General features: G+C 52.8%; 1 protein-coding gene across 1 annotated transcript; it reads right to left on the reverse strand.

Moving 5' to 3' along the window:
- Window positions 1-584: 584 nt before the first annotated feature.
- Window positions 585-11,326, reverse strand: DLX4 (distal-less homeobox 4). The gene is made up of 3 exons (XM_039516813.1): window positions 10,802-11,326; window positions 5,384-5,577; window positions 585-2,182 (listed from the first exon to the last, which is right to left on the reverse strand). Exons 1-3 carry the CDS (start codon window positions 11,127-11,129, stop codon window positions 1,931-1,933), a joined length of 774 nt encoding a protein of 257 aa, XP_039372747.1. The 5' UTR covers window positions 11,130-11,326; the 3' UTR covers window positions 585-1,930.
- Window positions 11,327-14,473: the final 3,147 nt, after the last annotated feature.

Here is a 14,473-nt window from a genome sequence, read left to right on the forward strand (position 1 = left end):
CACATCCAATGCAAGACAGGTCCTGAGGGCACCCGCTGCCGCGCTCTTTCGTTGTGCTGGCAACCCAGACATTTCCTTGGGATTGGAAAGCCAGCAAGAGAGGAGGGTTTTTTTTGGGGGGGTGGGGGGGAGGGGAAGCTTGTTTTTTAAAGGGATCCACTTCCCTTAACAGATTATTTTTTAATCCCCGCTCCTGTCACCTTGACACCCAAGGGAGTTTTTGCCATTGACTAGCCTGGGAGCAAGCTCGGGGCCTGGGATCCGTGTTGCCTGTTTGATGGGCAGGAGGAGTTTCGTAGGGGGAAGCGGCCCTTGGATAAAGGTTTTACGTTGCCTTGTACGCCTCGGCTCCAGCTGGCGAGCTAAATAATAACCACAGAAATCCTCCACCAGCCAGTTTTCTAATGGCATGAAACGCAAATGCAATTTTCTTTCATTGTTTGCGTGGGAAGTTCGAACCCTGCCTCGGGTCCCTCCAAAGGCTTCGGGTCCGGCCCCCAAGGGAATTAAAACGCTAAATCTGCGCCCCCGGTTCTTCAGCGTGGGCCTCGGGACGCCCCAGTTCGGCTGTGCAGACCTCGGCCCCTTCCTGCCTACGTTTAACAACCGGTAGTAAAGTTAAGCACCCGCGCAAACGTTCTCCCCGCGCAGGCCCTTGTTCCAAGCGACCGGACCAAAAATCCAATCGATTGCTCTTTAAAAGCACATTCTCAGCGTTAAGCACCGCGCACAGGGGGTTGCCAATGGCTTTTGTCGGCAATTTTTGTTAAAGAAAAAACAGTTCTACTCACCGTTTTCCTACCGGGACAAGAGAAAACCCGATTTTGTTCCCTCATTAGACCAGGGTTGAAAAAAATGGCATTAGAAATGGCTATTATCAAATAGGTTTGGGGCGGGGGGAGACAAGAAATCGGAGGAAAGGCATTTACTCTGCAATTTTACATCCTATCGATAAAGACAAACAACACCATAACAAAATGTTATTTATAAATAAATCTTTGCAGACGAGGAGCGGGGAACATATGGCTTCACGCGGGCCGACGGGAGGGGATTAAAGATTACATGAACGTGGAGAATGTGTATCAAACAGAATCACAAATTCTTCCAGAAAGAAATCACCCCTGTTTGGGGGTTGAAACTGCACAGGAACCAGTTCTCTTTCTGCCTTTCAATGAGAAAAGAAGAAAAAAAATTAATGCTTTATAAAAAGGCCCGGAGGGAAGTGACATTCCTCAAACTCTTCTGAATCACTGTCTGTAAACATAATCCTGGTATTAAAGCACTTGAAAAATATTAACAGCGGGACACTCAAATGTGGAGGGAGCATTGGCTTTGCAGTATGGAAGAGTTTATATAGATATTTATATATATACACACACACACACATATATATATACACTTTTCCAAATAGAAATCTGTCGAGGTGTATAAAATGAGCTACCTACATCACAAAGAAGGGAGGAGGGTAAAACTGGACAGTCGATAAAGTCTTTATCCAAGAGAGGGAGAGATTTCTTTGAGGGGGGGTAGATTGTCAGATGATGTAAATTGTCCTGGTTCCATTGACTTGCCACCAATTAACGTCCATTGAGGATCATCTCCTCCGTCTTTACATTTCGGAGGAGCAGAGGAGGGAAAAAAGTCAGTCTCTGAACATGGCCCCAGACTCATGAACAATTTCCGTTGTAGGTTTTCTTTCTTCCTGGCGGGGATAACATCATTTCCTTTGCTCTCCTCTGCTCTATGCGAATGTCAGAATCAACTCCTCACAGAGGTTTCATGTTGCCAGGAGAAGGCCTAGAGAATTTCCCCATGTGGCCGGCGGAACTCCCGGAGACTTGATGGTTTCATAAATTCCTCAGGGAGCTGAGGGCTCACGTTCCTTGTTCTGGGGGTGGGTGGGGAGGAGAGCTCCAGGCAGCCCCCACTGTCACATCATATGTGGTCTCGGCATGGCGTCTTGCTGGTGTGGTTGATACCAAGGTCCAAAGCTGTTGATGTAGCTGCTGGCAGGGATCGGGGCTCCTTTGCCAGCCATGGAAACGTCCCAGAGAGGGGGCAAGTTGGGTGAGCAGGGGGACAAGGAGGCAGGGTGGGGGAGGTGCTCCCCTTCCTGAACGCTGGAGCCCTGCTTCATGATCTTCTTGTACTTGGAGCGTTTGTTCTGAAACCAGATCTTGACCTACGAAAGGGAGAGGAAAGAGTCACCGATCTACAAAGGGGTGTGGAGGGGGGGGCGTTGTATACTCATTTAGCAGCTGGAATAGGAGGGGAGCTGGGGTGTGTGGATTCCCTGCCAATATCTCTCCGGCTTGTCTCTCCCCACCCCGCAAATACGAGAGAGAAATATACACCCATTGCAAGGCCAAAATAAATACCCCCGCCCCCAGTCTGGTCTTACAACCGCGCCCCAAAGCCCTGGGTTGCCTGAGCTGGGGCCTAGCCTGGGTGGGGAGGTGGGTGGGCAGCCCATTTGCCAGCCTGCCTCTGCTTGCGGGCGTGCTGCTGAATGCACTGTGGGGCATGACCCCCTCCCCTCCCCCGCCAGCCCCTTCGACCTCCCCCCAGCGCCCCGGCACCATCGTGTTCACGTGGAACGCGCTCAGGCCCCCAAGTTTCAACATTCTGATCGCCAGCTGGGCCCGGGGGGGGCACTGGAGGGGGGGGCGGGGTCAGACTCTGCTCTGAAGAGGAAAGATCACCCCCGGTATCGATTTTAATCGATTTCCCTGCGCGCCCCAGGGAGTTCGCTGCTTTAGTTTAAAGCGCAGGTTCCTAGTAGCGAGAGAGAGATAAAGACTGCGGGGGGGGGGTATTAGCTGATGGCCGTGCCTGGGGCGGGGGCTACTTGCGACGGGTGAGGATCGGGCCCCGTGGCGCGCCCTGCTTGTGAGGTTTCTGGCGTACAAAGCAGGAGCCGGGCCTGGAGTCTGCCTCGGACGCTGCTCTCCCGAGCTCGGAGCTCCCCGGGCTACTGAGCGACCCACCTCGGGGTGCTCCCAGCCCCCAGGCGCTCCGCCGGACCCGGGGACGCTCACACCCCCTTTGTCGGGGGGTGAAGGCTCCGCTCCAGCTGGCCCGGAAGCCCACGGGGGGGGGGTTCTGGCCTGGGAGGGAAATAGGAGCAGGATCGGGCCCATCGTCACGAACAGGTGACTCTGCGCTGCAGGCGCATCTTAGGCGGCGTCTCTGCCCGGGGCCTCGGGCTGTTCTGCTCCTGGAGCCAGATTCTGTGTCGGGGGCGATGCTTGGGAAAGTGTCTTCAAATATCCGGGCCCCATTGGAGTCAGTGGCAAAACTCCACGGGGGGGGGGGGGCAGGATCCACACGGGGGGCGGGGTGTTCTGCTTTGGCTGTGAGAGGACTGCGCCAGGGCAGACACGGGGGTGGGTAGCAGAGGGAGCTGGCTGCGTGGGGGGAGCCCCATTTCGTAACGCCGCTCAGCGCACAGATGACTGCGCCTTTTTACACGGCGCGGCTCTGCAGGTCTTCACTCGCCTCCTTTTTTTTATTATTATTAGTATTATTAAATCTCGTTGCCTGTGGCTGTGGACTGATCCCTCGCGCCTGCCTGTCTGCATCTATCTCTTCAAAGCCAGTCACCCGTCTCTCTCTGCTCCCGCAAGGCGCTGCCCCGCGCTCCCATCCACCGTGCAGAACCACGGACCAGCGGAGGATCGGGCCCAAGGATGGGGCCAACCCGTATCCAATCATCCGACTGTCTCCCCCTAGCCCCTACTGGCTAATTTCTCCACGGTTTCCGTCTCAACTATTTTTTTACGCCAGGCGGCCAAGATTCTGCTCTCAAATTCCATCCCTGTAAATCCGGAGTCACTCCGCTGCAAAGGAGTGAGTCCGAATTCACGCCGCCGAGAGCCAGAATTCGGTCCGATCTCATGGGGGGGGGGTGCTAGTTTCTCTTCTTTGTTGTTGTTTACGTGCGCCGGGGACCACCGGGCTGCCCGAGCGAGGCTTCACGCTCGTCTGATTTGTTCCTTCCGCACGTAAATGAATTTGAAACGAAAGCAGCCGAGCTCTGGGTGTCCTGGGGGACGGAGCTGAGCAGACAGTCCAAAGGGGGTTGTTTCTCCCTCGCAGGCAGGGTCGCCCCCGCCCACCCCGCAGAAGCGTTTGTCAACTTCAAATAGACAAACATCCCCCATGGCTCATCCTCGCTGAGAAATAACAGAACAATTAAAGGAAATGCCTCTCAGCTCGGGAGCAATTCCACAGGGCTTTGAAGACAGAGAAAAAGGGCGAATGGGAACCACATGCGGCAGAAGGGGGCCGGGGGAAGGCTCCGGAGTTAGGGACAAATCGACACAGAAAGAGACCAAATCCAGCCCCGAGTTACCCCAGGGGCGCCAGAGGGAGAGCGGGGCAGAACGGAGCTAGATCCATCCCGGGATCTTTCCACCCGAACTGGAAAGCGGATCAAGGGTGCTTCGCCCCCTGCCCTCCTGGATCACGGCGGTCACGTGCCACAGGGTGCAGCCCCCCCCTGAGACAGATGCAGTCCCGTTCGTGTCGGGGCTGGAGGGATTACAGAGCCGCCCCGGGGCCAGAGCCCAGATAATGCCTACCGGGAAATCTCAGTGCTCCCCACGCACATTTGCACGGGTCAGGTTTAAACTTCCTCCTTTCAGTAGCTGTAAAACAATAAAGAACAAGGGGGCCCGATTCTGCTGCACCCAGCTGTCAATCCGGAATAAGGGGCGATTCTGACCCGTGTCACAGATTTGGCCCTGTTCTCTGATGTGTAACAAATAGACCACAGGGCTCCCAAGGCTTTCCTCGAGCCAGATCCTGCTCTCAGTGAGGCGCCTACAACTGCGGAGTAGATACGGATTTACTCCTGCCTAGAGCAGAATTTGGCCCAGCTCAAGCGGGTAGAGCTGTGTATACTGGAATTATCTATTTACATAGATGTGGAGATGTGTGAGAGAGGGCAGGGCCGGATTCTGGTCTAAACAAGTATGAATCCGAATTAACTGTTAATTTACAGGGATGGAACAGAGGCAGGATGTGGCCCAATGAACGCGAACGAAAGGAACTGCGTGTGTTGTTATTTCTTATACATTGGAGAGATGGAGCCAGATTCTGCTCTACACAGGGTTAAATCCGGATTCGCTCTGAATGTTCATGGCTGGAACTGAGAACAAGATGTGGCTTAATGAAAGCAAACGCAACTCTGCTACGGTAGAGAGACAGGCCCGGCTCCTGCTTCCAGTCACACCCCTGCAAATTCAAAGTCAATCTGGATTCGCTCCGGTGTAGAGCAGAATCTGGCTCTGTGGCGAAAGTCCAGCTCTTGCCAGGGGCTCAGTGGGGGTTGGATTGGATCTCAGCCGACTCCCCTTGGCCCCCCCCCCCCAGCCTGTACCTGTGTCTGGGTCAGTCCCAGCTGCGCTGCCAGTTCCGCTCGTTCCGGGAGGGCGAGGTACTGGGTCTGCTGGAAGCGCTGGTTGAGTGCCTGGAGCTGCAGGCTGGAGTAGATGGTGCGGGGCTTGCGGATTTTCTTCCCTTTGCCGTTGATGCGGATCTCCCCGTTCTCGATCACGGTGGTTTTCTCGTGCTCTGTAAAAAAACAACAACCCCACAGGTGGATGAAAAGCCTCGATGAAGGGAGGGGGGGGCTGGAATGGGGCTGGGGGAGGCTGGCGCAGAGAGGCGAGAAAGGGGAGGATAAGGGGATCCAACTCCCGCGCCCCATCCACGGGGAAGAACAAAGGGAGGGAAGCACCCGGGGGATGAGTCACCCCCATAGGGGACGGGACGCTGTTTAAATGCCAGAGGTTGATTCCCTCGTTGACTCCAAAAGACGCTCTGGGCCCAGGATCGGGTCCCCTAATCACCCTTATAAGCACCGCAAAACGACCTTAAAACAACGCAAAGAGGTTTCGTGTGTGTCTCTCTCTTTCTCTGGTCTATTGGTTACACGGCAGAGAACTGGGCTAAATCTGCTACACGGCTCCGAATCGGCCCTTACTCCGCTTTGACCGCGGGGTGCAGCAGAATCGGGCCTAAGAGAAGCCAAGGTGGTTGTTATTGTTTTACAGCTGCTGGGAGTTTCAGCCCGGGGGAGCCTAGCGCTGTCCCGCTCCTTGCATTAGACAAAGTCTCTCTCTTTGGATAGTTCGAGGCGACCCTTCCCCTTGGAGAACCTCGGCGGGGGGGGGCAGACGCCAGCCGCAGGCTGCGAACCAGTTCCCAAGGAAGATCCTTCAGCCAAAGGCTGCTCGTCTGGGGGGAGGGGGTATGGAAAATACCGGTTAAATTCTCACCATAATTTGTGTTTAAAAATCCAAATCGATCGGGCAGGGCAGGGAAACGGGAGGGAACAAAGCCAGGACCGTGGAACCCCCCACAGCTATAAAACAGATCCTGTGTCAGGTTATAGCAAGGATTCTAGGCTAAATCTGAGCCACTTGTTAGCCCTACATCCTAGTCAGAAACCGATTTTTTTCCCCTGCAACGGAGCAGACCCTCCTCCCCTGTTCATGAGCGGTAATGATGCGGAGACATTTATGATTTCTGCAGAGCGTAGAAAGCCCAGACTAGAGAGGTCACTCCCTCCTTGTCATTTTCAGGGGTCTTTATCTTTATCCGCCCAATTCCCCGTTGAGCCGGGTGGGCCCTGTGGCGGAGAATGTCTTAAATCACTATCGCGCTTCCGCTGGGGTTTCTTTCCGATTTAGAGTCTTCAAAGATTTAAGCCCCTGCTTAACTTTATTAACCGGGCAGATGCTGGTGATAACTCCCTAATGAGGTCTGCCCACTCGCACCAGCTACAGATCTGTTCCGGGAGTGGTCTCCAGGGAGCTCAGTCTAGATCTGGGTCGCTTCCTTTTGTTAATTCGGTTTCACCGCTCAGGTTGGGCAGTTTCTACTTTATCATCAGGTTCTGGAGACACTCCTGCAAACATCACGTCGGTCTTTTAACTGCGCGGTGTTGTTAGATTATATAAACTTGCAAAATGTGAAGGCAGCTTTTATACACGCAAAAGCCGAGCCACTGGGAAGCTTGCATCGAAAGAATTCAGGGCAGGGCCGTTTGCTCTGTTAAATTTATGTGCGGAACATCAAAGCCGGGGCTAACTTTGTTATAACATAACGAGCTACTTATTCACGTCTCATTCTCCGGGGAGCTTCGAAACGCTGCTACATGCTGTCATTAATGTTGCTGGCAATTGTTTTTTTTCAATCGACGAGATCTTTATGAGATCTGTACGTGCAACTAGAAAGTGAGAAGGCGCAATGAGTCAATAGAAGAGTAAAGTATAATTAAAAATAAAACCCTTAAGGAATCATTTAATTTCAAAACAAAAGTGTTTGCCGTAAAATCGAACATAAAATCTCAACGCTAATTAGCAAATCCCTGTTAGCCCATCGCACAATTCCTGTTAGCCCGTTTTCCCTTGAGCCGGTGGTTTTGTTAACGTCCTGTACAAATTAATTTTAAAGCCGATGAGTTGCTTGGATAATTCGTTTACTAGTTTTCCTTTCTTTCTTTCAGTGAATAAGTCGCTTGCAGGGTAGAAATCAAAAGCGAGCAGGACTTTAAAATCGTGCTCTTGTGAAAGTGCCAGATTCTGGGGTCTAAATGATATCGATCTAAACCCGGAGTAATTCAGGTGGAGTCACCCAGGTTGCAATGGAGCGAATCCAGATTTGCACTAGAATAATTTAGATCCAGAAGACGTTTAGCCAATCGATTTGTGTTCTGACTCTCTTTCGACCAATGGCTCTGAATTTAAACTTGTTTCCCCACCATACGAAGCCTAACCGTTTAAAATAGATTCAATATTTTTAATAGGTGTCCGTTTAATAATCCTTCGTTAAATACATTAACTGGGCGGGTGTCCATATATCTACACACGTTCCTAACATAGCAACGACCCGTGACACGTTCTGAGTACCGAGCTAGATTCTGAGAAACCAGCAGAACATTTAAAAGAAACTCAAATTGAAATCCAGGAGCTGCCGAGGAAATTTGAATCCAAGCAGACGCAGAATTTGAATAGCGCGGAGCCTGGGATTTCCTTTGTTAGGTGCATCAGAAATAATCTGCATTTGAAGAAGTGGTTGGTTTTTTTTTAAGCCAGGAAAGTTTATGCCCAAATAAATCTGTTAGTCTTTAAGGTGCCACCGGCCTCCTTGTTTTTGTGGATACAGACTAACAGGGCTGCCCGTCTGAAACTTAGCATAACACTGGCAAATCCAGGTTCCCTTCTTTGCAGAGAGAATCATGAAATATCTCATCGGTCAGCAGCACACAAGCCGCCACTACCGGGCACGGTTAGAAAGCGGACGGGAAAAGTTTTTGTGATTCAAAGTTAGCGTCTTATCCGTCTCCCCGAAATTTATGGGCAATTGATTCATCTAAATTTGCTTCTGTTGTGCAGCGCAAACCCACGCCGAAGTCCTGCCTTGGTTTCTGGGAGTTTTCGAAGAAGATAGAAAGGGTCAGAGTCACTTTAGTTATAGATCCGAAGGCTCCAGGAGAAGAGAGCTTTCATTTTAATCCACCTCGGGAAAACACGACTACTACTAATTAATAATCAACCCTGTTCATAATTAAAAACCTCCGTGGTTCTGTTCCACAGGAGAGTCTCCTCTGCTGTTCCGGTCGGCTCTAAGTAGCAAAAAGCTCAGTTCTGAATGTATTGTTAACACGTTACACATCGGCCCCAATTCTGCTCGCAGTGAAATTGGTGTAAATCCGGAGTCACTCCAGGAAGGGGGAGCAGAATTTGGCCTCCTCTGTCTCTAGGAGCTGCAGACACTTAGGACCGTATCCTGCTGTGAAGGAACAGTTTGCAGGGGAACTGTGATGTGAACCCTTTTGCAAGGCGCGCGAAAGCCCGTTCATTTGAGAATGTTATTCCTGGTGGGGTTGGTTTTTTTCTGGTGCACGGATGATTTTAATGACTAACTTTTTGTTACAGAAGTTCTTACAGGGATAGGAAAAAATCCTTAAAGCAATTCGCCACGTTTTTCCTTTACAAAAACAATCCGTCCTGATAGTCACTCCAAAATCTTTTGTTTTATTTTTACAAGTAGGACTTTAAAAAAAAAATTAGGAATATCCCATTGCCAACTCTTTGCATCTCTTTTAAATCCTTTGCTTGATTAAATATTTTGGCATTTACCCTCCTGTAATAAATATGTAATTAGTTTTTAAAACGACTTCCCTGAAGTTCCCAGAACTTCGCTGCTAGCCTGAAATAGCTCCAACCAGGCTGTATAAACATCTTAAGGTTTAAAAGCGATGTGACCGAAGAACAATGGCCTGCTTAAGTGGATTCTTTATGGCAAGTTTCCTAATGTGGTTGATCTGCCATTAACACGGTGTGTATCTCCCCTGGAATCTTGACAGGTGCCAATTAAAGGCTATTGGAATTAAATCATATAAATACATGAAATGGGAAATGCTCGGTTGCGCAGGCCTTTTCCAAACACCCAGCGAGAGTTGTATGAAAATTAAACATTGCTACATGTATTTTATGGCTGGTGCAGGCCTCGCCTCTGCAGCCAGGCGATGAAAGATATTAACAAGGTGGCATGCAGGCTAATTGTTACAATCTAAACAATTGCATTCTTCTTCGTACTGTACGTCAGCCTTCAATTCTGGGCCACTGTAGATGAATCTGACAGATACATCAGGGTAAATGACAGGTTAGTCTGGGTGTGTGTCAATTTCTGGAGTGAAATCCCGGCCCCATTAAAGTCAATGACATCCACTGACTTTCAATGGGGCCAGATTTTCACCCCTGGAGCGCAGAAAAACCGAGATGACTGTTCTTCCTTCCTAAAAGTGAGGGATATTATTTTTCAAAAAAATCACTTCCATGGCAGATCTAGAATAAAATGCAGAAACAAATAGGAGATGTTTTCTGTTAAAGTTGCACATGTTTCCAATCTAACAGCTAAGAGAGTTTTTGGGGATATTTTAGCCAGCGCTTATTTTTTTTAAAGAAAATGTTAGCATGTCCCAAAGTAAACAAACAAAACAAAATACACAATCTTCGTCAACCCAGAATCTCAGGAGAGATGCCAAGGCCCCTTGCAATGCAAAGCAGCGTTCCCTTGCTGCAGAGAGACACGTTGCTAAAAAACATTCGGGGGGGGGGGGGAATCATACAGTTGTCCTAAAACTTATTGTTTGCATTGCAAACGTATCAAGTAAAAACAGCATAACGTTCTTCCTAAATGAAGAAACCAAACAAGACAGTTTCCTAGTAAAGGCTTTCCACTGAGCTGGTCATTCTTTTGTTTGTTTCTTTGGTGGAGGGGGGGGGGGAAGCATCTCGGTTTTGTCAAAATTATTATTTTGTTCCCTTTAAATTGTTCCCTTAACTGGGGGGGGGGGGAAGAGTTAAAAATCGCAAAAGGAAGCTATGGCAGGTCTGGCGCAAACCCCTAGTTAAAGAGAGAACTAATCTAGGAGCTCTGATAGAAGCCCAGAGGGAGGTCACAGGCCAGGGGAAGGCTACTTTCAACTCCAGACTCGGAGCAGAGATTCGCCTCTCGGTCCGATGCTTGGGTCGGAGGACTTGCCGGAGACTTTTTTGGGGGGGTGTTGTTTGCAGCAGTGGGAACAGACCTCTTCCTGCAAAGGGCTGGAGTACAGACTGGGCCAGAGAGAACCGGCGCCCGGGCCTGGGGGTGGACAGCGGGCGGGCACTCGCAGGGGGCTAGGGGGCACGCAGAGGTGGCTAGTGGCTGGAGGCTAGCAGGACCCCCCCCACAGGGACTGGGCTGGGATAGCGGGTGTCTGACACACACGACACCCCCTTACCTGTCTCCTCCAGTCTGCCCCGCGGCCCCAGGGCGCTGGCCGGCTGCTGGTAGGCCAGGTACGGGCTGCCGTGGAGATGGTGCGGGTGGTGGGGGCCGCCAGCGGAGCCGGGGTACGGGTAAGCCACGGACCGTCCGTAGGGTGCAAAGGGGCCCCCGTCGTGGCCGGAGCCGTGCAAGCCGTGCAGGGGGTAGTGGCCGGGAGCCAGGCTGGGGGAGGGCGGCGGCGGCTGGGGCGAGGGCGGGTGGCTGTGCCCGAACTCCAGGAAAGCGGATTTGGAGGGGTCCGGCCCCAGCAGGCTCTCGGCCAGGGAGCTCATAGTCATCATGGAGCGCAGAGCCCAGGCCCGGGCGCGCAACCCGGGACTAGCAACCGGGCGGGCGGCGGCGGCGGCTGCTGGGGCGAGCCAGGGCTGGGGCTGGGGCAGGGCAGAGCCCCGCTGCTGCCTGCCGGTGCCGAGCGCTTCGCCCCTCTCCTGCCCCGGCCCAGGCTGCCGGGAACCGCTCCGCGCAGCCCCCCCGCCCCCGCAGCCCAACCTCCCGCCTGCAGCCCGCACCGGGGGTTCCCCCTGCTCCCTCCCCGCCCCGCCCCGGGCCTCCCCGATTGGCCCAGGCGGCCAGGGACGTCACGGAGCCCTGAGGGCAGCCCCTCATCCCGGTAATTAACAAGCAGGCCGGCTAATGGCAGCTGCCTTCCTGCCAGCCAGGCCCTGGGACTGGGGGAGGGGAGGCACTGGAGCAACAGGTTTGGGCCGGGGGGGAGTTTAGCATAAATGTTTGTCAACAGGAGAACAAAAAGCTCCCCGTGGGGCAGAGGGAGCCAGGCAGGGGGAATAAATCATGATCACCCGTAGGAGAGCGCGCCGGGGGCAGGTCTCAGGGGATCCGGGCACCCCTGGGGCACCCTCCGGAGCTCACGCCGGCTTTCCACCCGTGTCCCCCCACGGATTTACTCCGGGGGCAAGTGACGGCGGGCTCAGCCCCAGGAGGTCATTGGCGGAGCAAGAATTTTGTTGGAACAGGTGTTTAGCTGAGGTTTTTTTAAAAAGAGGTTAAAAAAGTCCAAATATTTGAAAAAAAAAATCTCAGCCAGCTCCCACGAAAAACAAAACAGCAAATCAAAAGGGAGCGGAGGGGGGGGGCGATAGGACAGCCTCCCCCCAGCACCGCCTTCACCCAAACGAGGCATAAGGAGGAGACCGAGGCCCCTGACATGGATCAGTTCATCAGAACCGTCCAACAAACCTTTATAGAAAAAGTGGCTGGAGCTGAGAGGCGATTTGAAAGGGGGTTTTCCTGGAAGAGTTAAAGACACGGTCTCCCACTCCCAGAAGGGGTGTGAATGCCACGGACCAGCTCAAGGACCTTTGACACAGCCAGAGGGGTGTCAAGGACGAGTCAGGCTATCCTCAATTCTCAGTTACTGAAGGACAATCTACACTCGCTGCTGTATTTGTTTTCCACAAGCTACTCCCGGGATAACCTTCTAGGAGCGATGCACCCGAATAGTTGGGTGCTAATATCTCTGTCCTTGAATGTATGAACCCCAATCTGGCACATGGCCGGTGATGTGCCACACTGTATAGATGTTGTGACTTTTAACCCAAACTTTGCACGTTGGGGTGATTTAAGCTTTACAGCTAGATGCACAGACACTCCTTCCTTAACCTGGGCATGAGAGAATTTTAACATTAGCTTTAATAAAACATTTTGAATCTGTTCTTACGTATAGCACGGAGGAGCCCCAATCATGGAGCAAGACCCAGGGTGCTAGGAGCTGTACAAAACACAGGCCGGCCTCACAAAGACAAGAGATGACTACGGGGTACAAGGAAAGGAGGGGACACTGTTGGTTAGCGATCACCGGAGAACACCCGCTCGGAGAATCAGGCTTCACTCCGGCTAGAAACCACCCAGCAGGTGTGAGTGCCCAGGCGGCCCGTACAGCAAAGAGGAGTCGGGCCCTGTCTCTGCCGGCGCTCAGGCCGGCGGAAAGGGCGTTTGCTGACATCTGCAAAGTGGGACCCGTTCCCACTCCCTTTCGAGCCGAAAAGCCCCAGCGAAACTGGCAGAGATGCCGCCTCATCAGCCGCTGAAATGAACGTGGACTGCGAATCAGCTGTTTAATCCTGGCGCGTCCAAGCTGGGTCTTGCAAAAGCCTTTTTCTTCCTTTTCTTTCGGGCTTTCGTTTCTGGAAAAAGTTTCCTTCAAAAGAACAACCCCCCCCCCACACACACACAGACACACACCCCTCCTCCCCTCACGTGCGCTGGTAGAGGAGAGCCAGAGAGGATTCGGTTTTCTTTCTCCGGGTTTACACTCCGCTTGGCAAGCAGGAACGGAGGTCGATGCAAACAGGATTCCCCGCTCATAGCATGGCCAGCTCCCCTGCGCTGGTGTTTAAGGAGGGGATTTGTAGGGCAGACAAGACGTAGAGGGAGCTGCCCCTACCACAGTTACATGGCCCAGGTAAACCAGCACCTTCCAACGCCAGGCACGGCTGAAGCTGGTTTGAAGCGAGATTCTGCAGCCAGGGCAGCAAAGGGCACACGCCCATCACCCCCCGAGGAAGGCTTTGGGGATGCTCCCTTGGTAGGTTTCATGTGTGGATACAAAGAAAACACACAGCGAGACTTTTTCCATGGGGCGGGGAGGGTATCGGACCGTCCACTTTCAATGTAACAAACCCACGTCCCAGCAAATTGTCTCCAAAACCGACCAGAGAAAAGTGGCGCGTTTGCGCCTTTCGGGTACAAGGCCCTTGGGTGGGACTTAAGGAAGGTGTATTAATGGCATTATTAAGGACTGCGCTAGATCGCTCCTCTTGATTGTCGGCCTGGCGCTAGCGACTCGGCGGCCCAGCCCGGGATCAGACCCCGTGGTGACAGGCGCTGTACGGAACAAGAATTCCTCCGGGCTGCCCTCCCAGCAGCCCTGCATTGCATGGGGGAGACAAGCTCTTCGACAGGCATCCGAGGATGGAGACGGGCTTCGGGCCTCTTTGAACCCTTCCGCTTCCCCATCGGTAGCTGGGAGTTCATTATAACCCTCCAGGGTGGTCCCTACCCCAGACCATGCCCCGCGCAGGATTTCCTTCCCGGGCAGCGCAGTCTCCTGGCAGGGAGGCTTCAGCCTTTAGGCTGAGGCGGAGGAAGGGGATGGGCACAGGGAGCTAGATCCTTGAGCTACAAATACTCCCTCTTCTGCAATCTATGGGGCGAGAGGCAAACACAAGCGGCCCCTCTGGAGCCCTGCTAGGATCCGAGCCTCACTTCGGTGCCTGGCCGGGTTTACCTGGAGCCTCCAAGTCAGACGAATCTCCCATCGGTCAGAGGCTGCGGGCCTGGGTCCTGGGTCACCTGGACCGAACAAGCCACGAGCCAGAACAGACACCCAAGAAGAGCTGGATAAAGGTCTAGTCAGCAGCGCGCGCTCCTCCTTTTCTCTCTCTCCCGTGTCTAAACGGAGCTGATCCGAATTCGCCGGAGCTGGATTGCTTCCAAGCTGCCTCTCTAAGAATTCTCCTGTGGCATTCAGTGCCCCGCAGCGGCTTTGTTGATTCTTTTGCCTAATTTCATTAATTGGGCTGCACTGGGTTATTAGTGCTTGACAACCCCCCCACCACCACGATCTGTTTTGTTTGATCCCTTCCCTCTTGGCATCCCGGAAGTG

This window comes from Mauremys reevesii, linkage group 27 (assembly GCF_016161935.1).
Source record: "Mauremys reevesii isolate NIE-2019 linkage group 27, ASM1616193v1, whole genome shotgun sequence".
NCBI lineage: Eukaryota > Metazoa > Chordata > Testudines > Geoemydidae > Mauremys > Mauremys reevesii.